We start from the raw sequence: 21,630 nt of genomic DNA, 5'->3' as shown, positions 1-21,630 counted from the left end.
GTTTAAGTGGCTCTATGTCTGGGCTTCCATCTCACAGATGTCTTCAAGGTTCTAGTTTTCCTTTCCTTCAATACTGCGCTGCCTATTGGGGGTCTCTAGTCCCTTCTAGGTGTGTCCAATCCTGCGGTGACACATCTGGCACATGAGGGCTATGAATGTCCAACACAAAAATCACAAGCTCACTTAAAACATTTTTTTTCTTTCTAATATGATTGCACAGATTCTGAGCACACAGTTTGTAAATGATATTATAGAAAAATGTCAAAAATTACCGGGCAGTGGTGGCACATGACTTTAATCCCAGCACTCAGGAGGCAGGGGCAGGCAGATCTTTGTGAATTCGAGGCCAGCCTGGGCTACAGAGTGAGTGCCAGGACAGGCTCCAAAGTTACAGAGAAACCCTGTCTTGAACCCTCACCTTCCCCCCAAAAAAAGAAAAATGTCAAAATATTGGAGATCCTGAGTTTTACTATCTACAAACATGAAATATCTTACCTTTCGGTTTGTTAGTTTCTTTAACTGGTTTTATTTCCCGTCTCTAGATCTCAGACATTTTGTTAGATCGGTGCCTATAGATTGTATTTCATTTTGAGGGTGATGAATGGGGTTATATTTTGAATTCAAACTGTGCTTGTTTATTGCTGGTAAATAGGGAAATGACTGGCTTTTTGTATTAACCTGGTGTCCTGCAGTATTATATATATATATATATATATATATATATATATATATATATATATATGTATGTGTATATATATACATACATACATACATACATACCATATATTTTATGAAACTTTGTCTGATCCTGGAAGGAACTGACTAGCCCAAGCCGATCAGACCATGGAGGCTGGGATGATGACATAATTTAAATGCTCCCTGTCACAAGGGATTGCAGATTTCTTCACCCTCCCCCCAAAAAAAGGTTCAACATGACCCTAATCGGTGTGAGAGCTAGGGAAGTGGCACTGAAAATTAGTGCTATAGACTGATCCACTTCCCTTCCTCTTCCTAGAGAAAGAAGCTAAGGCAGGGAAGTAGAGAGAACTCACTAAGTACTGAGTGTGACGGTCCTCTGAGCTAAGATGACTCCATCTTGGGGAGTTCAGCTGAGCCCAAAAGAATCGTCCCAGCTGGGCTTGAGTGTTTACACCTCTCATGAAGAGGTGGGAGGGTCACAAGATGCTCTTCTGGGACCCAGCAGCTCCCTGCCACCTGTTTGTGGCAGGATTGGTGTAGCACTAGAGTATATAGGCTTGGGGAGACTAGACACGAGGCCGCATCAATAGAACTATCAGGAAGCCCCCATCCCTGCTGGGTAAAGGCTTCCAGGCACAGCCTTTTAGGGGAGGGGTACCCACACCTCTGTAAGTAACCCCTACACTTTGTAAGTAAGCCCAATAAACTCATTGATTCTCCAGAGTGAACCTTAACAGGACGGTGCCCAAGTTTGTCCTTTAGACTTTAGGGGAAGGGGTGGATGTCTCTTATGCCCCCCGAAGGAATTTTAACAAGTAATATGAACAAAAACTATATCTTTTTAGGAACTGTTTATTTTCTCTGAAAACCCCAAACCTATCAAAGCTTGACAAAACTACAGATCTCATTTGCTCAGGAAGTTGAGGTTGAGGCAGAATGACTAGGACAACTGAATCTGAGGCTAGCCTGAGCTTCAAGGAAAGTGTGGGTGACACAGTGGGCGACCTTCTTCTCAGAGCAAAACCCAAACATCAAAACAAGCAGCCAAAGGCCACCAAGCCTGTGCACATGTTTGTTTGATACCATGGAAACACGGTTGATAAACACAGAGGTAAAACCGTGCCAGGGAAGAGATCAAAGGGCAGGCCAGGCATTTTCTTCACTGTCCAGATTATTTCAAAACGTTTTATATGTATGGGTATTTTGCCTGCAAGTCTCTGGCTGCATAGTGCCTGAAGAGGCCAGAAGGGGGTGTTGGATCCTTGGAACTGGTGTTACAGATGGCTGTGAGCCACTATGTGGGTGCTGCGAATTGAACCCAGATCATCTGCAAGAGCAAGTGTTCTTGAAATCACTGAACAATCTCTCAAGCCCCAATATGTGTGACGTTAGTATTTCTTTTTATTAATTTTTTTCTAGGTTAGGCACCCAGACATAGAATTATTGGTTCCCCTATAAGTACCCTTAACCACTGAGCCATTTATCTTGCCCCCTCAACAACATTTTAAACTTGAGTAAAATTCTTATTATTTAGGAGGGAGCATACAGAAATGTAACACTATGTAAACACCAGAGTTAATGAGAAGAACTTTGTACTTAGAGCCTATAAAATGACCTGGAGGCAGAAGTCCTGGCTCCCTTACCTCAAATACCCCAAAGCTAGTGTTTACTCACTAGCTGTCCAGGGGCTGCCCAGCCTCCAGTTTTCTGTATTCTTCACCCAATGGAAACCCCTGCAAGTTTTCCCTCCAGAATCTGCCATTTGGAATGATTATGACCAAACCAATGTGTCCCATCTGGCCTGGGAAGATGGCTCTGCCTGGAAAATACAGGAACTAGAGTTAAGATCCCCTGAATCCATGGGGAAATAAGCAGGGGTTGTGATGGCCTACAATCCCAGCACTCAGGAGGCGGAAATAAGGGATCCCCAGAAAAAAAAAAAAAAAAAAAACAAAAAACCAAAAACCAAACCAAAACAAACAACAATAACAACAAAAAACCTAGCAAGTTAGGCTAGCCAGACTCAGGAGCTGGAATTGGTTCACTCAGTAAGGTGGGAATTGATTGCCAACTTCAGGACTCCATATGCATGCACATAGAAGTGCAAACAAGCTTGTTCACAAACATGTGAACACACACGATATCCAATTTACTGCATGTAACCCCACACCAGACTGCAGAAAAGGGGAAACATTCTAGATGAAGCAGAGAAAGTTAGAGCTAGAAGTGAGCATTTTCCCAGCTACTGCCACAGTCGGGTAAATGAAGACTAAATGGACTATAACAATCTAAGGCCTTCACATCTTGCCATGTTTCTATCCATACGTGAAGGGCAAGGAAGGTATATGTAGTTCTCACAAGAGAACTAGTTCTCACAAGAGAGGATAGGTTGTCTTCTGTCTGAATACCAGCTGCAGAGAACTGGTTTGGTTAACATGTTATCTGGTAACTTAATGGCAAGCAAAACTGGCAGCAGTTATCAGAACACTGAGTCTATCCAAAGAGCAGAAAGGTCAGGATTTGGAGGGCTTGACAGTTGCTTGCATTCAAATTGGACTGAGCTGAAAGGAGACCAGCGGGAAGCTGTGTCCCAGGGTGTTAATAAAGCCCGCCTTCCTCTACACTGGGGGCATTTCTCATACTGATGCGTATCAGGAATGCACCACGACAGGAAGGTATCGATTCTGGAGACTGGTGCTCCAGCACACCTCACTCAGATGTGCCACACAGACCAATACACAATAGGAAACTACACTCCTTTGGCTCCAGCACGAACACATTAAAAACCATATATAGTTTTGACCCAATGTTTGCAACATTAAAAATCAAAAGTGGAATGCACAAAGAACTATAATGATGCTATTTTAATAATTCACAGAACACACATATGTACGCCCAACGAAGTCATCTTTATTGCATATTGCTATTTTTAAAAAAATGTACAGTCTCATAACACACACAACATCGTTTTTTCTTGGTTCTGTAACAACAGTCTTGCACCTAAAGACTAAGTGGTTCCAACTACTAAGCTAATAAGATACGAGACATTTAATTAGGTTTAAAAATTATAATGCTTTTTCTTTTTGGCATTATTAAAAAAAATCTTTAAAATACATACTCAAGAGAGAAGAGTGGCTACTTACACCAGCACCAGTCTAAAAAGTAGATTTTTCATTTGTTTGTAACAATGGCACATGGAATTACCTGCACACAGTTTTTGGAAAGATAAACAAATATAGGGAATGGCAAAGGAGGCCTACCAGGATGTCTACATCAAAATGAGGATGGTTTTAAAAGGGCAAAGGGACATGCTACACAAACTTGCTCTCTGTTGTAAGTCTCTTTCCACAGTTCCAAAACTGAGCTTGACCAAACTTTTCCTGCTATAAATAGAAAAGAATATACATAGAGGCACTTAATCAGGGACAGCGGAAGCCACCATTCCATCCCATCCTCCTCCCCTCCAAGCTCTCTGAGCTATGTATGTCTCCACAGTAGCACCACGGTGTGCTTGCAGACTGGGTAGCTCAGGGCCGGGAGTCAGCTCTGCTTTGTACCTGTGACTGCTTTATTTAAGAGCCATTTACTTCCATATAATGAGTAGAAAGTCGCTATGTTTGCAATGAAGAAAAACAAAAAGTAAAAAAACCACAGCTCTTGACAATTCTTAGAGCACTGTTTCACAGCTTTTACACAGCACAGATCCCTTGCCATCTGCACTCAGCATTACAGTTCATACAGATTATTTTTAAATAGTATGATTCCTTGTCTACTATGCACATTGGCATTCTATCGTCCCTGAAAACTATATTAAAGTGTGAACTCCTTGGCGGGCAGGGACTGTCTTGCTTACCACTACAGCTCTACTATGCCTGGTACATAGTAAGTGCTTAATAAATATTTGATTCTTGACTGAAAGACTCAATTTAGTGAGTAAATAATATTCTAGTGCAATAGGAAACACTACTCTTTCCACAGGAAACCCAACCACAAAGGATAGATGGAAAACAGAGAAAACACTAGTCCCTCCCCACACCCGAGTACAAATAAATAAAGCAAAAGAAAAAAAATAGTAACAGTCCTCTTTACATACTATATAATTTAAGGGTACTGAGAGTTGGCAGGTCAGTGGTAAGCATCTACATTTTATTTTCTAATGTTCATTGTTTCATTATTTCTCCCTGAGAGCTTTGTATTTTTGGACTGAAGTTGTACAGGTAGCGTCACCGACACACAATTTAAAATGACAACACTTAACAGCAATTGCTTCAAATATTCTTTGAGATAAATAGATCTGAGCATCCCTGTAGATACTGTTAACATTTTGTGTCACTGTGAGTGTCCTTTATCCCAAGATATACAGCGTGGCCTACACAGCAAACAGAAGACACCCAAAAGCACCCAATATGCCTTTAAAAAGAATCTTCAGGGAGTTCTTCCACTAAGTCTTCGGTGGGAAATTTCATTTTCCAGGTTAACCAATCTGTATTGTTAGTTCAACAAGAAGGTTCTGGCAATCCTGGCCTTTAACTAGGATGCAAGTGGCATTATTTAGAAACCATGTTCTTGAAAGAAAAAAGAAAGAAAGAAAGAGAGAGGGAGGGAGGGAGGGAGGGAGGAAGGAAGGAAGGAAGAAAGGAAGGAAGGAAGAACAAACGAACTCACCAAGAGCATTTGGCGGAAAAACAGATGAAATTAGGGGGGGGGGGAAACCTGGTGTTCAAGTTTTAAATATACAAAAGAATTGTGACTGACGTTCTACATGATATGAATGTGTGCAAGATGTTCTCAACAGACATCTGTAGACTGTAACCCAGCAGCAGCATTGGGACCTCGAAGCTGCTCTTCCAAGTGAGTCATTGGTGCAGGCAGCAGCGCCCGACTGGAACCACCAAACTCATCCAGATCTGTATTTTCCAACTCCATTTCTACCAGTGAAAATTGTCTCCCTACTCCAACCCTGGGAACCATAAAAAATACTCCACAAGACAAGACTTATTTTTAACTTCCTGTTTTCTTCTTTTCCTTTTTTTTTTTTTTTTTTTTTTTTTTTTTTTTTTGTTTTGTTTTGTTTTTTGTTTTAAATGTTAAGGAATGTCTGTTATCTCTTTCAGGAGGGAGAATTGTGCTTCTGAACATTCATGGTGTTCAGGGAAAGAAAATGAGCCCCACTTGATATGAATGCATACACAGAGTTTCTGAGCACACACATTAACATAAACTTTTTAAGCATACACATAGGTCCCCGGACAACACTCAGACTTCTATATACATTTTCACATATATACACATACATTTACACACACACATTCACACCTTCACTCACAGGTGAGAGAAGAAATTGCCACTGTTTTGATTGCAAGGCAGTGTAATGAAAAGTTCTAGTCACGCCGAAGGGCTGCTACTGCGCTTTCTAGAAAAGGATGCAAGAAAATTAAAAATTCAGTTTTGTGATTGGTCGCTCCCGGCTACCATCCGTCACCTGGTTGGAAATGCGTTTGCGGTTCCGTTTGAGTTTGGAAAGGTCTTTGTCAAACACTTCTCCCGAGCGCAAAGCTGAGACCAGGTCATCAAACTCTCCAGTTTCTTCACTGTTCTCCTTGGCCTTCCTCATCTTACGCTCCCTTTCCCGTTGTTCTTTGAGCTGCACATAGAGAGAATCCTCTTAGGGTTAAGGCGGATTTTGTTTTCAGCATAGAAGAATTCTGTGCCATGTGGAGGGGAGTGACCCTCTTACATGCAGCCGTGTGTCAGCTGTAGCTGCTAACTTGTACGGGTGATGTAAGAGCTAACTGGAAAAGCAATGGACAGTGAAAGAATCATGCATGACCCTTTCCAACTTCTAGGTAAGCTTCATTGTAGTCTCTCTCTGCATTTAAGGGAGTTAATGGGTAATTTAGGGCTATTATAAAGGATGCTAATGTCCTTTGGAAAACTTATAGTAATTGTTTCTTGAAGGTAATTTCTAAGGAGAGCCACTGGTGGGATGTGCACAGGAGTCTTTGGAGAGAAACTGCCAAATTGTTCAAGAGAAATGTGGTATGGATCTAAGCTACCTGAGTCACTCTAGAATTCTCCCCTCCTTGACAGTGCAGCCCAGTGCTATGGGAACGAAGGGCCTGGTCTGGGTCGTACCTGGGCGCTGAAGTGCCTGTCTATCATGTGGCCCTGGTTTGGTCCCAGAACCATAGATGGGAAAGACTGAACAGGAAATGGAGGGCTGCAGTGAGGGCTTCCAGGAGGACCTGCTGGGTGGGTCTCCCTCACCTGAGCTTCCATGCGAGCCCGCCTCTCTTCCTCCTCTTTCCTTCTCCTCATGTTCTCATTCTCCTGTTTTGCTTCTGCCACGGCTTGAAGAAACTGGTCAAAAATCCCGAAGAACTCATCTGGCTGTATTTTGCCAGCCTCTTCCCCAAAGTGCTTCACTGCTTTAGTGAACTGGAGAAAAAGATTAAAAAAAACGACCTCAGCGTTCCAAGACAACTGATTCCACACTCAAAATGAATTCTCCCTCGACGGCTGAAAGCTCAGATATAATGGATGGATTTCAGCCAGCCCATTATTTATCCTCAGCTGCTGAACATACCTACTCATCATTTGCAAAGCTGGAAACTGAATACTCCCAACTTCTGAAGCCATGTATCCTGTCCACTTCATTCCAGCTTAGCATCTATGATTTCCTCAGACGACTTTGTCTTAATTAAACAATAGTAAACACAAGAAGGCAACGTACTGTAGGACAGGGCACCCAAGACCCAGAGACTAACAGCAAGCACAGCAGGGGGCGGAACCCTTGTACTTTAAGCTTTCCTTTGAAGTAGTTTAATACCATTTATTGGGGCCATATGGTGAATATGAAAAACAAATGGGACCCAGGACTTCTCAGCTGCTTTTTCTTACCCATAAATAATGCTAATGTTGTCTTTAGGCTCTCCCAGCTCTAATTAGGAAAGGATAACTGACTGTGGAGTCATTAATGCCATCCAAAGTTTCTGAATGAGATTACTTTAGGCCAACCCTACAATGTCTCAGAAAGCCATTTAATGTCTCTTATGAAAGCTGACAAATACAAAGTTAGGGATAATTTCAAAAATTTAAACAAACTATAAAGTAACAAAACAGTATGTGCAGTTTCTTTTCAAACCCCTTAACTGTTTCTGTTTTTGGTTCTCTGAGGGCTTTCCTTAGTAACTTGGAGAGTTTGCTATCCCAAGTCTCAGCATCACCTGGACTCACCAAGGGCTGCGCCATTCCTGTCAGCACTGAGCCCCTGTGGTGACAAGGGCCCAGTGTTGCTGGCCCCATGCAGTCCAGCTCAGAGACTAGGCTTCAGACTAGAATGAATTCTCTTTCCTGTGCTACTCAACCACTTCTGATCAGACCTTATTCAGATCACAGCCATTCCATGGTTTCTAACTGGCTTGATTGTTCTTGCATTATCTGTATTGTTAAAGCTTCTGATAGTTTAGTAATATTATTAATGCTTTCCATGTTCTTATATATAACAATTTTGACTAAGATATACACATTTGTACATATTTCATAATTATTTTATTATTTTAAATTTAAATTTCATAATTATTTTATTATTTTAAATTTAGTTATTGTGTGTGCAAATGTGTTAAGTGCACGTGTGCCATGTGGAGGTCATTAGGCCATCAGGTTTACATGCAAGAGGGTTTTACTCACTGACCTTGCTATTTTCAAATGTATTTTCCACCATTTTCTCTTATACCTTTGGTTGTGAGCCTAGCCTTTAACAGCTGAGCCATTTCTCCAGCCCCACCATTTTCTCTTAATGTGGAGCTGTTCACAAAGTTTTACTTATTTGGAAATATTCTATTACAAAACAGAACTCTTCAGGGGAAAAAAAAAACATTCTTCACACACCACATTAGAGTAGTCTAGCTTGATTCATGGTTTTATAAGCTTATTTCTAAAAGTTCTGGAATGAACAAAACAGCAATAAACAGTCTACACAGCTGAGCTTCTAAAATATTCAAGTTCATGCACTTTAAGCCATCATGGATGATCTTTTTATCTAGGAATTCTAGTGATGATGAAGTCATGTGTATTTTAGTCTTAGAAATCCAAAAGAACCTCAGGCCAGATTACTGTTCCCACACACAAAAACATGGGGTTCTCTGTGTGTGCATTTAAATAAATAAATAAATAAACAAATAAATAAATAGCACAGTTGGTTCTGTATTTTAGCTCCTTGATGAGGTAGGTCATATGTCAGGACTCCAGAGTAGGGGTCCCCTTCTTTTACAAACACAAGAATGAATAGGATTCTCATGAGGGCAGTTTGGACCACACCCATGGATACTGTTTGTCTTGTTTCTGCTGTGGCATATCAGAGGTGGATCTCTAATGGTGGCCATGTGGCACAAACTGTCTCCTTATTTATTTGATATGCCTGGAGGGTAGTACTGAGTTTAGGTGATGTTTGGAAACACAGCCTCTGAACTTAAGATCAATAAACCACACCAAATAACTCAATCTGATCACTGGGAAATAATGCCTGGGAAGGAGATACTGAAGTAAAAGGAGTATGGTGGCAGCCTAAAGATTGTGCAGGTTGGTTTCTGTCGACTAGATATACCTGGGATGAGTGAATCTCAACTGAGGAATTGCCTACAGCAGATTAGCTTATGGGCCTCGCATAGGCAAAAGGCAACAAACGACAGTTAGACACTAAGGGCTACCCTGGAGACGAAAATACAAATGCTCCATGAAAAAGAGAATCTCTGCTGCTGCGTCTCCTGGCTGTGATGCTGGAATACTAACTACTCTTGCTTCTTCCCAAACAGGCTCAGAGGAGCTCAGGTCTGAGGGACCACACGAGTAATTGCACAGGGAAATTTACCAGCTCCTTAGCTTCCGCCAGAAGATCTTCAACATCTGAGAAGCTGAAGCTAGCCACAGTGATGAACTGGCTGACAACAGACACGAACTTGTCTCCAGGCTGGGGGGGCTGAGACTTCTGATACTCCAGCTCCTGGAACACAGGAAGCAGATGCTGAAGGCACGGGTTTCATGTGCACTCACACCTTGTCTCTTATTCCACAGGACTCACGTTGAATAACTCAGCAAACACAACGGAAAGATCTCATGTTACCCCACTTCCGCACCTTGCCCCTCTCCATGCAGAGGCCACGCCTGGTGCACAGACATACCTGAACACAGCTACTTATTTTCTGAGTATTTTACCAGGGTGATTCTCACTCTGGCTTTAGAAGAAAGTTAACATTTAGCTCAAATCAATAGAACCCAATAGAGGGAAAGGCTGCACCTGCTGGTTGATGTTCTGGTGCAGAATTCTGGTGTCTTGAGTTTTCTCCCCCCTCCCTTCTCCTACCAATTCTAATTACTTCCTAAACCATGGGATCTAGGACAGCAGAAATGCAGCTGCAGCATGTGGCAACATAATCACCCCCCCCTTGTCCACACCAATAGGTTTTGGTGAATAGACAGGAAAATGAATCTTTTGTAAAGTTCCCATTTTCTTCACTCTCACACAGATGATTTAAGTCAAATTTCAGTAGTGAAGTCCAGCCATTTCAAACACACATTCTTAACAGCTCCCAGCATCATTATCCCCATGGCATAGATGCACAGAGCTTAGAGGAATTTAATTCTCTGCTCAAAGTCAAGGAGCTGATCACTGGCAGAGGCAGAATTTGAGCTCAGTCAGCCTGCTCCAGGCTTGGCAATTACTGTGCTAAGTGCACCTGACCGACTGCCAGCCACAGTTTTTCCTGTCCCCTCTCTGGCAAACACTGGCTCAGGCTACTGCTGATATGTTCTTAGTAGCAGACTGCTCTGGACCTCAGCGCCTTCCATTAAGAGGACAACATCCATATGACTGTGAGATAAAATGAAATGACAAGAAAACAAAACAAAAACAAACAAGCCATAAATTATGGAGCCAGCTCTGACAGAAGACATCAGCACAGTTTTAGTACCTTGGTCTAGAAGTGTGACTGTGTGCACGTACAAGTGTTTGTGCTGGTACAGGGATGGTGAGCCATCTTAGAGGGCGTAATTAGCCAATCACTATATCCCTATTTATCTTGGATACTCACACAGCATCATCGACTTGGACAAAGCACAGTTAGAACATACGAATATTTGGGTGAGTTAAGCTCTGTTGCCTCCTAATATGTCCAGTCATAGCTAGATATTTCAGCTGCCAGGGGCAGAGAAAGGCTTCTGATGGGAGATGTCATTCTGTAAATATGTTTCTCATACTGGTTAGTGAATAAAGCACTGTTGGCCAATAGGAAAGCAAGATAGGCGGGACTAGGAGACAAGGAGGAGATAGGAAGTAGTAAGGAGGAGTCAAGATGGAGAGACGGGGAGAGCATAACGCCAGCCCCTCTCCGGTAAGATGAGACCACGTGGGAGTACTTAGATTAATAGAAATGGGTTAATAATTAAGACAGAGTTAGCCGATAAGAAGCTAGTACCTGGCCAACAGAATTATATCTAATACAGAGTCTTTGTATGTTAATTGGGGCTGGCGCCGCACTGGGCCCGGGTGGGCAGGAAAAACCTTACTCCTAACAGGCTTCTGCCCTAGTTGGTGTTTTTTGTTAACTTGATAAAAACTAGGGTAATTTGCGAAGAGGGAATCACAATAGAAAATGCCCCCACTAGATTGGCCTGTAGACATATCTTTAGGGTATTTTCTTGACTAAGGATTAAAATGAGAGGGCCCAGCTCTCTGTGGCCTGTGCAACATATGGGCAGGTGATTCTGGGCGGTGTAAAAGCAGGCTGGACCAGCCATAAGGGGCAAGTCAGCAAGCAGCACTCCCCCGTGGCCTTTGCTTCAGCTCCTGCCTTCAGGTTCCTGTCCTGAGTTCATGCCCTGACTCTTGTTGATAATGAGCTCTAATACGGAAGTGTAAATGAAATAACTCTTTCCTCTTCCCTAAGTAACTTTTGGTCATGGTGTCAGCCACAGTGAAAAGAAACCCTAAGACAGCTTCTGCAGTTCCTTTCCTAGTTAAGAGTATGGTACAGCATGTGCCTGCCACCCAGGAGATGAGATGCAGCATGTGCCACCCAGGAGATGAGATGCTGCAAGTGCCACCCAGGAGATGAGATGCTGCAAGTGCCACCCAGGAGATGATGCACAGTAGCTATGCTTTAGCAAGCAAAGCCACAGCACATCCCTGGACCACCACCCTGACCTGGTCTTGGTCTGTGCTAACTCAGACACAGGGCTCAAGAGTGCCTGCCCATTACCTGTCGTAGGGATGGCACAGCTGCCATTTGTGTCTCAAGAAAAGTCTATATGAGAAGTAAACGGTAACCACTGAACTTTCTCAAGCATTCCTGGCCAAAAAATGCCCTGGGAAGCCTGGGCCTTCTGAGATCTGTGGAGGGATGTCGAGGTAGTCATAACATACTTCTTTTATCTCCTTTTAGTCCCTAACCCCTCAAAATCATGCTCCCAAATATTAGTGGGGAAAAAATTAAATTTTTATTAGTACTCTCTTCAGTGAATTCAATACTGTTTAGGGTATAGGTTTGTGATTAAAACAAGAGAAATGGGGGTAGTGTGGCATTTAGTGATAAATGACTTGCAAGGTATTTAAGAGAGGGGCAAATTTCAGACTGCTTCTGAATCAGTAACCTCACCCAGTAAACACACAGCTGACCAGGTGGGGCTGGGGGGCGGTGGCTCTCATGGCTGGGGGCGGTGGCTCTCATCCCTGGCAGGTGGGGCTGGGGGCGGTGGCTCTCATCCCTGGCAGGTGGGGCTGGGGGCAGTGGCTCTCATGGCTGGGGGCAGTGGCTCTCATGGCTGGGGGTGGTGGCTCTCATCCCTGGCAGGTGGGGCTGGGGGCGGTGGCTCTCATCCCTGGCAGGTGGGGCTGGGGGCGGTGGCTCTCATCCCTGGCAGGTGGGGCTGGGGGCAGTGGCTCTCATGGCTGGGGGTGGTGGCTCTCATCCCTGGCAGATGGGGCTGGGGGCAGTGGCTCTCATGGCTGGGGGCGGTGGCTCTCATCCCTGGCAGGTGGGGCTGGGGGCAGTGGCTCTCATGGCTGGGGGTGGTGGCTCTCATGGGTGGGGGTGGTGGCTCTCATGGCCGGGGCAGTGGCTCTCATGGCCGGGGCGATGGCTCTCATCCCTGGACTCCTCCCGGGCAGCTGCATTCACACAGCAGTCCCATGGCCATGGTGGTGTCCTAGCACAGCTGTGCCACATTCTTCTGAGTCCTCTCAGTCTTCTGCCACATTCCTGTGGTTCCTTTTTATCTTCCCTATCTGGGCAGCCCCCTCCTGTGCGCACCCTGCTTCTAAGGGTGACTGGAGTTCATCTCCTCCAGCAGGAGCACTTCCTCCAGAACATGTCAGTCATGTGAGTCCCCAGGCCAGCCTCCATCCAGCCCCTTCACCATGCCCCTCTTTGGTCCCCATGCTTATCTAGCCAGGGTCCTGCCTGGTGTGCTCAGTACTGCAGCACTGGAAGGCAGGGACTCTGGGTCACTGTGACATTGTGCCTTGGGCACAGTATGCCCAAGTGTGTGTTTGGTAAAGACTCCCCAAAAGGCCAGCTCAAAAGTAACAGAGATTGCATCAGTCTTTGGAAAATCCACATCTAACAGTAATAGAGCATGTAAATTAAGAGAGACCTTGAAGATTGCCTCACCTGGCCCACTCAGTCTAAGGAGGCCTACTTCCCAGGTGAACTGGTGGCCCCAGGGCCACTTCCAGCTCCAACTGCAGTGAGCCACTCAGGACATCTGGCTGCATGGAGCCGAGTTGCCACACTGGGCACAACTTGTGCCTGCTTCTTGGTGGTCATTCTTTCTTACAGAATCATGTTTACCTTGGGCAGAGCACGTGCCCAGGGTGCTTGCTCAAGCTCAGCATACCAGCAGAACGTGGAGGCGGTTGTAGGGGAAGCAGGTACTCACCATCTCCACCGCTTTCAGGCCGCCTCTCAAGGTGCTTATCTCTTTGTCCAGCTCAGTCATGCTGTGGAGAGAGAAACATCTTAGCAGTCAGCACGAAGCTTACAGGAGTAACACACCAGAGCTTGAGACAGCCGATGCTTAGAGTGTGTGTGTGTGTGTGTTAGTTCAAATGCTTAAAATTCCAGGGCCAGTGAGATGGCTCAGTGGGTAAAAGGGCTTGCTGCCAAGTTTGACAACCTCAGTTTACTCCTTAGGACCCACATGGTGGAAGGAGAGAACAGACTCCACGGTTGTTATGACTTCCAAAGACTTGTCATGGCACATGCTTAGACAGACAGACAGACAGACACAGACACAACACACAGATACAATGAAAAGGCTACAGCAATTAAAAAGAATATGGAAATTATATGCAGAATTTTTTCTGTACATCACAGGGCTTCTGCTTCAGCACATTGCTGTATGGAGGACTGGGCACCTGCCTCACTGGGCTCTCTTAAGACAGGGGCTCCCTGGGACCCAGCGCTGTCTGGATGCTGCTGCTGCTGCTCACCATGGAGCAGCACTGTGGACAGCACTCAGCCTCAAGCAGCAGGCATTTTTCTGAGATTGTCTTGGTCACTTTTCATTTCCATTGCCTTCTTTGTTCTTCAGTGGAGAAAGACTCTATCTCACAGCTTTAAACAGTAACGACTAAAAGTTAACTCTCACAGACAATTCCCACCACACCAAAGAGCTCACCAGTACTTGATTTACTCTTAGTTTCTTGTGTTACCTACTGCATTTCCTACCAAGTTCTACAGAGGGAGATAATTAGCCTAGCCATTCCAGGTTGTAAATTCACTGCAAAAGGCACAGCTTAAGTATATGTCTATCAAAAAGAGGGGGAGGAGGGGAGGGGCCAGCAAGGAAAGCTGCCTGTTTCCATCTCTGAAACACAGCACAAGATTTGTGGGGAAAGTCTGGCAACTTTCCATTTTATTTTTAGTTTCCCAATTTGCATAAAGACTGCTTCCCATTAAAGGGTTGCTTGGTTCCAAGGAGTGTGTGTATCTGTGAAAATGACTGGCGGTTCCCTCACATGGAAGTTTCTATTTGCTTCACCACGTGTCCTCCTTTACCTCAGGGTTACCTGTGTTTAATAGAGCTGTTGCTTGAAAGCCTTGGTGAGACTGAACCATTGGGCTTACATGTTAGGCAACTGTTCTGCCACTTGGCAACATCCTCAGCCTTCATTTAATTGTGCCGAGCCAGTTTCCCTCAGTTGTCCAGGCCAGTCTTGACCTCACTTTGTAGCCCAGGCAGGCACTGAGTTTGCAACCCTCCTATCTGTCTCTGTTTTCTGAGCCAGAGATGCTGGGATTACAGGCCTGTGCCTGCAGGCCTGGCTGCTTTTGCTCTGGCTACCAAGAAAGCAGGTTTTATACCACAGGGAAGTGAGTGTTCCAAAGGACCTAGAACAAATATACATCCTTTAACACATTTGAACAGTTTGGGTGTGATCCAAACTTTCTTTCATACAGAATTCAGAGGGAAGGAAAGAGAGGGATCACTTCAAGCATTTGCACTTTGGTGTGGTGCCAGCTAAGTGCCCCACGCTGCACAGTCAAGCTGGTAAAAAGAAAGCTGTTAGCATACTCACTTGACTTTTGCTGCTTGAGGAATATCCCGCAGTTCTTCATGTAAATTGAGGACTTTGGGGTACTTATTCTCCACAATAGTTATTAGATAGTGCAAAAGGGTAATGTTCCTAAAATGAAAGAAAAGGAGAACACTCAACATGATTAATCTGCATATGAATTATATACTCAAGGGGCAGGAACCAAAACACATTAAGAATTGGTAGAGTGGCCTAAGAATAGTTATTTAACCCATTAAGGAGAGCAGTTGTTTGGAAGCCTAAAAGTTCTTTGCAAGTGGAGAACTCACTGTCGTAGTCACTGGTGATGTTCTCTTAAGGTTCCATCTGAAGGGCAGTTGGACAGAAAGTCCCTATTTTAGTGCTGCTGCTGCTGCTGGAAGCTGACTGTGACATTACATATATAACGTCCTTGTAGCTGTGAAATCGATTCTAATTTTAGCAGTTCTTCAGCTCTTAATTGCATGACCCTTAGTAGTTATAACAGCTGGTGATGACAGGGTTGAAGCTTGACTGACCTGGGCTGGGAAAGGGGGGTGTCTGATAATGCTATCGGGCAAAGTCGTGTTAGTCTGGTCCTGCTGTCACCAGTCCTACTGCCTGTTATAGTCACCTGGACTCCAGATGCCTGGGCCAGCACCAGAGATCCATATGGCTGGATGAGGTGGGGCCAGGTGTGGATACTTGTTAATTTTCCCTGGTTAGTCTCGCTTAGATGAAGAACTACCAATCTACCAAAGCTGCCAGAGTTAGGAGTATACAAATACCATTTTAGTAACATTTCCATAATTAGGCAGTTTGCTAATTCCCAAGGCTAAGTCACAATCCCGCCCCCCTCCCATCAAATTGAATCAGAGTTGCATAATGTCAAGCATTTCCAGGACCCTGTGGTTTTACCTAAATAACACAATCCTGTTCCCAAGTCAAGGGTTCAAACAGGTTCTTTAGTTTTGTTCCTATCAGTAATTAGGGAATAATTTCCACCAATGCAAATAGTGGCACCTCAGGCTTCTGTGAGCTTGCTACATCTAATTATTTAAGGGTTGCTATTCCTAGAACCTACCTGTTTACCCTGGACTTCTCTCCCAAGGTGGGGGTGGGGGACAAAATGCCAGCAACTATCACAAGAATGCTATTTTCTTCATTATTTTAGATATGCTTTTCTTTAACTAGAGAAATTTCCATTAGCTTAATTGGAGTGTATGTGCCTTCAAGATTTAAACCCAGGCTAGGCTTCCACATTTGTTGTTGTTGTTGTTGTTATCCATATAATACCTCATTTACCCAACACAACTTCTTGAAGAGTGAACAACTGAGCAGGCACACATCAGACTAGTCCTGGTGCTGCTGAATCAGCCCTTGGGTGCTAACCATCACCTATACACTTTGAACCAACTGTATTCTCTGATTCAAGTGAATGATGGGCTCACTGGTCCACCACTCCACCAGGCAACTGTGGCATTATACAGACTGAGGTGACATTTGGTGACCACCTTCAGAAGCAGACAGAAGAGGAAAGCGATCAGAAATAGTTTGATTGTATGGGCATGCAAGCAAGCAGTTGAAGAGACTGTCCCTTTAAAGACAGTTGTTCTTTACAAGCAAATAAGAGGCTGCAGGTCCCTATTACAACCTACAAACAAGACCCCCCTAAGGGCAAAGAGCAGCACTGTGGACTGACCTGCAGAGCAGGGGCTAAATCCTTCCCCAGCCAGCATGGGGGGGGGGAGAGTGGGGAGATTAAGCCACTTGACATTACCTCAGTTTTCTTATCTGACAACATGTGGTAAGTAACTTGGCCTGTGTACTGACAAGCTATCGTGACAAATGTGAACATGCTCAGAAAAAGGCTGGGGCACCCATTAAAATGAGGATGGCAGAGTTTTATATAACACAACAGTGCTTGTCACTCTGTCTCCATGATGCAAAAATAACAGCTTAACACATGGCTTATTTCTTTTATCAAGGACTTGGGGCTGCTATAAACCATGCTTCACTAACCCTATAGAAAATATAGGGTAAAAAGTCTCATTAGCGAGGAGTAATTAGGGAGAACAGTCTGTCATGCTAAAAGGATTTGGCTCTGAGAAGCTTACCTTGGAAAGTTCCTTTGAAGCCAAGGAGACCCTCAGAGAAACCAAGCTCTTGGGAAAATTTGAGTTAATGTGCGTGATGACCCTACCTGCTAAGGACACAGGAGTTGGCATCTCTGTGCCTCTAATCAGACTCTGTTCACCTCAACTGCAGTGCTGTGCACTTCCTAGCACACATTTTAATGAACCTTAGGCTGTGCAGCTCAAGATTAGCAGGCAATGCATTCATGTGGCTGTTAGTACTAGCCTGAGACCAAAAGGCACATTTTCTGGGCGAGCTCAGTTTTCTCCTTTCTTTGAAAACAGTCCTCTGTGGAGGGGAGCTGGAGGCCCAGTTCTTGGTTTGGGTTGTATAGAGGGCCGTCAAGACTTCTTTTTAGTGTATGACACTATACTTAAAAGTTTAAGTTTTTTAGATTTATTTACTTACTTAGTCATATGTGTGTGTGTATGTGTGTCTATGCACATGTATGCCAACATATGCACACATGGCATGTTTGTTGGCATCAGAAGACAAGTTGTGGGAGTCAGTTTTCTCCTTCTGCCATGTGGGTTCCAGGGACTGAACTCAGGTTCTCAGTCTTAGGGCAAGCATCCCTACCCACTGCGTTATTTATTTATGCCTTTACTCATTACTCATTTTAAAGACAGCCAACAATAAAGAGCCTTGGAATAGATCAGTAGTTTTTCAACCTGTGGGTTGCAACCCATTTTGGGGGTTGAATGACCCTTTCATAGGGGCCACCTAAGATGATAGGAAAACACAGACATTTACACTGTGATTCATAATAGTAGCAAGACTATAGTTATGAAATAGCAACAAGAACAATTTGATGGTTGGGGTCCCCACAGCATGAGGAACTGTAGTAAAGGGTGGCAGCATTAGGGAGATTGAGAACCACGGGGACAGACACTGCTCCTATGCACTGATGATGGACGAAGCATCCCTGGGAACTTGAGGGCTGCCTCTGTTTGTGAGAGCAATGGGAGGAGAATAGAAGAGCAGGAACGTACCCCGAAAGCCACAAGACTGTAGTGTCCAGGTGGGCGCTATAAAAGTCATGTTCTATAAAACACCTCGATGTTCCAAGTGATGGGAGTACCACACTTACTTGTCAATACTGGATTTTGTGTCGGCAATCTTGTTGAGGCTGGAGATCTTGAATCCATATGCGTTGCCTCTTTGTCCTTTATTCATATAATTTCCAAAAGCCAAAACAACTTCTAGGAGCTGCTTGAGGGCGCTGCTTCTGAATACCTCCTCTGAGCCAGAACGAATCGCTTTAGAGCAGAACACACAAGCACAATGGTTACAGCCAAGGCCTTCAGTTATGCCTGCCCTGAATCCATAACACACACGGATGGTATCTGAGTATGTCCCTGGTCTGTGACTGAGAACTTTCAAAACATGCAAACTAGAAGCACAGTAACATGTAAGAGATCCCACAGACAATGGCAGAATTCCTCTCCTTTCTCAGCCTTTCTCTGGACCGACTCGCTAGCTTTAAGCATTTAGGAATGGAATACACAGCATGCAATTCCATTTCCAGCATTCCTTTGTGAAATGCCCTTGCCTCACGTGAGTTAGATCAGTGGGTGAGTCAATTCTGCTGATAGAGAACTGGTCATCTGCTACATGGATGGCTTGCAGTATTATATCAGGGATGAGAGCTCAGACTCTGATTGTGCTGTACATTCTATAACTATGTTCTAGTACCATCTACATCGCAAACATCTGTAAACACAGCAGCCTAAAAATCTACCCTTAGAAAATCCTAGTAAGGCACTGCTATGAGAACGATAGATAATTATAGGTTCAATGCTAGGAGTGGCAAATTCATCCCTTAGCCACATTCATGTGGTCAAAATCCCAGTCCCTTGGAGAAGCTCAGGGGGTACACAGCAGCTCCCGGGCCTGGCCAGACCAGAGTGCATAAGATGTCAACCTTATACGACCACCCACTGGAATTTCAAAAGATTTCCAGCTAACCAACATCAAAGCCATTCTGTTTGTTTTGTGCCCTTGGCTCAAAGTTGCACATGGGCCCTTAAGACAAACATTATTTCTTGCTGTGTAGCTTGATTTTACCTTCCACTTTGGGCTTCACTTCTGCCACACGCTCTGCAAACTTCTTCTTGAAGTACAATGACTGCAGTCTTTGCTGGTAATGATTAATCCTGTAAGAGCAAGGTGGCTAGATTAACACTCAAGATGAGAGCACATTTCTCTAAATTCTGCATGGGGCAGTTGGGTGACTGCCTGGGACCCTTCACCTCAAACTTCGCTCACAGGACCCACAGCTCTTGTGAAAACAGAAGAGATGAAAAGGAATAAAAATGTAGACTCTTCACTTTCCCCTACTTCTCTCGAGTCTTTTAACCTTTCATGAAGTTTGGCCTTTGGCAAAGCTACAAAGACTTGTGTCTGTCATACACTCCTCATACCCACTTCCAAACCTTTTTGCTTTGCAATCAGCTCATTAAGCTAGTCTCCTGAAGGCAGGCAAACTCAGTCTCCAGATAGCACCTAGAGGGAACAGGGAACCCACCAGCCTCTGATCTGCACCTAAGCTTCAGGATTCTTGTTGCTGGCACTGGGGGCTACAGTGTCTCATGAAGCTTCTGAAACACATGTTTAAATGGCTCACGATAGAAGTTTCAGTATAGAAGGTGCAGAGATCAGTTCCTTTAAAACCATTTGGGGATGCAGATCCCCAAACAGACTTAGGTTTGCAGCCAGGACATATCTCGTATTAGGTGACCTTGAGTAAGGCCTATCTGAGTCTTCTTTTCCCTGAGGGTAGATGAAGATAATACCTCTTTCCTGGAGGCCCCTACAGGCAGGACTGCTAGGAAGGTTACATGGAAAATACCTGTAAATATCTGGGCATGTTTGAGGGCTATTTCTGCTGGTCACTAGATTGTCTACATTGAGGGCTGCAGGGAGTAGCTTCAAAAATACCAGAGTTATCCTTTGTTTAACAGTAGTCTCCAAAATGGCAAGTTATGAGGGAATAACCCAGAAGTAAATCTGGCCATAGCAGCATTGGAGAATGAGAGACAGGCTGCTAGCCTAGAGAGAAAGGGCTCTGCCCTGAGGGCTACTGGGTTTCAAGACATTGGACCTCCTCTAGCTTGGAGTCAGCTCACTAGACCTGGAATGGCAAAGAGAATAAGCTCACACACCAAACCCATTCATAGAGCAGTGGCTGCCCCAGGGGCTTTCTGGAAAAGGGTTCAGGAAAGGGAAGAGTGCTGTGACTGATTAGCGATGCCTGCCTGGGTCTTACAGTGGGGGCTAAAGGCTGGCACTGCCAGAGCCTGTCATCTCTCTCCCTCCAATTTTACAACAAACCTGAGATGTTAAGGTACTAGATACTGATATCCTAAGACATCAAAGTGTTAGTGAGAATGATACAGGGACATTGCAGCACAATAAAACCAGAGCACATGGGCCCAAGAGTCCCCCAAGAACAGCTGTGAAGATGCTTGGACACTGGCTCACTCAGGGCAAGAACTCCCCCACAGGCAAAGGACACATTCCATACAGCTCCAATTGGGAAGATTGTAGAACTAAAGCGTGCTGCAAGACAGGTGACTGGCCCCAGCTGTTTATCTTGAACCAAAGCTGAACTTCCTTACTAAGGCAAAGGGCATCTTTCATTTCCAGTGTCTTCCATCTCACCTGCTCATCTCAAACAGGAAGCGGTCAGCCTTGGCCATCCGGTCCAGCTCGTGTTTGTGTTCCTCTAGCAGGTCAATGTCACTTTTCTCAGGGACAAACTTCAAAAGCTAAAAGTGCATGCAGGTATTAAAGTAAAGGTTACAAAAAAGTCTTGGCAGTAGGTTTTTAACCTTTCGGTTAATTTGCTGCAAGATGAAATTTTAATATTTTCTTCTTAAGTCCCAATCCTTAAATTGGCTCAAAAGTCATTTTCAATTTCTAGTACCTTTCAAATTAGAACTGTTGACATTTCCCACCAGGACCTACTTTGCATAGATGCTTAGCAGGGCCCTAAAAAGAGTCAATCCTTTCATTACAAGGCCATACAACTGACTATAAAGAGAGATTCAGCCCTCAGCCTGCATTACAGAGCAAGTATACATAATTGTCAGACAGAACCCAGGTCTCTGATGCTCAGAGTATATGCATTTTTTTTTTCTGTTACACCATGGTGGAATGAATAATTACATTTGTGATTTTCATTCAGCTTGCTTATTTTTTGTTTCCCTAATTCTACCTTCTTTATTGTTTCATGTAGCATT

The 21,630-nt window shown here is 44.3% G+C and overlaps 1 protein-coding gene across 3 annotated transcripts in view; it reads right to left on the bottom strand.

Annotated features, from left to right (window-relative positions):
- Positions 1-3,589: 3,589 nt before the first annotated feature.
- Daam1 (dishevelled associated activator of morphogenesis 1) overlaps positions 3,590-21,630 on the bottom strand; it is a 163,175-nt gene continuing 145,134 nt past the window's right edge. For all 3 annotated transcript variants that reach the window (XM_051195970.1, XM_051195969.1, XM_051195971.1), the window contains 8 exons: positions 21,050-21,156; positions 19,454-19,542; positions 18,477-18,645; positions 15,275-15,382; positions 13,633-13,693; positions 9,569-9,700; positions 6,967-7,137; positions 3,590-6,343 (listed from right to left, as the gene is read on the bottom strand). In XM_051195970.1, coding sequence (XP_051051927.1) covers positions 6,134-6,343; positions 6,967-7,137; positions 9,569-9,700; positions 13,633-13,693; positions 15,275-15,382; positions 18,477-18,645; positions 19,454-19,542; positions 21,050-21,156 — 1,047 coding nt within the window. In that variant the 3' untranslated portion in view covers positions 3,590-6,133. The remainder of the gene's footprint in view (positions 6,344-6,966; positions 7,138-9,568; positions 9,701-13,632; positions 13,694-15,274; positions 15,383-18,476; positions 18,646-19,453; positions 19,543-21,049; positions 21,157-21,630) is intronic.

The sequence above is a fragment of the Phodopus roborovskii genome, unplaced genomic scaffold (genome assembly GCF_943737965.1).
Source record: "Phodopus roborovskii unplaced genomic scaffold, PHOROB, whole genome shotgun sequence".
Lineage (NCBI taxonomy): Eukaryota > Metazoa > Chordata > Mammalia > Rodentia > Cricetidae > Phodopus > Phodopus roborovskii.
This window is presented reverse-complemented; position numbering and strand designations above follow the sequence as displayed.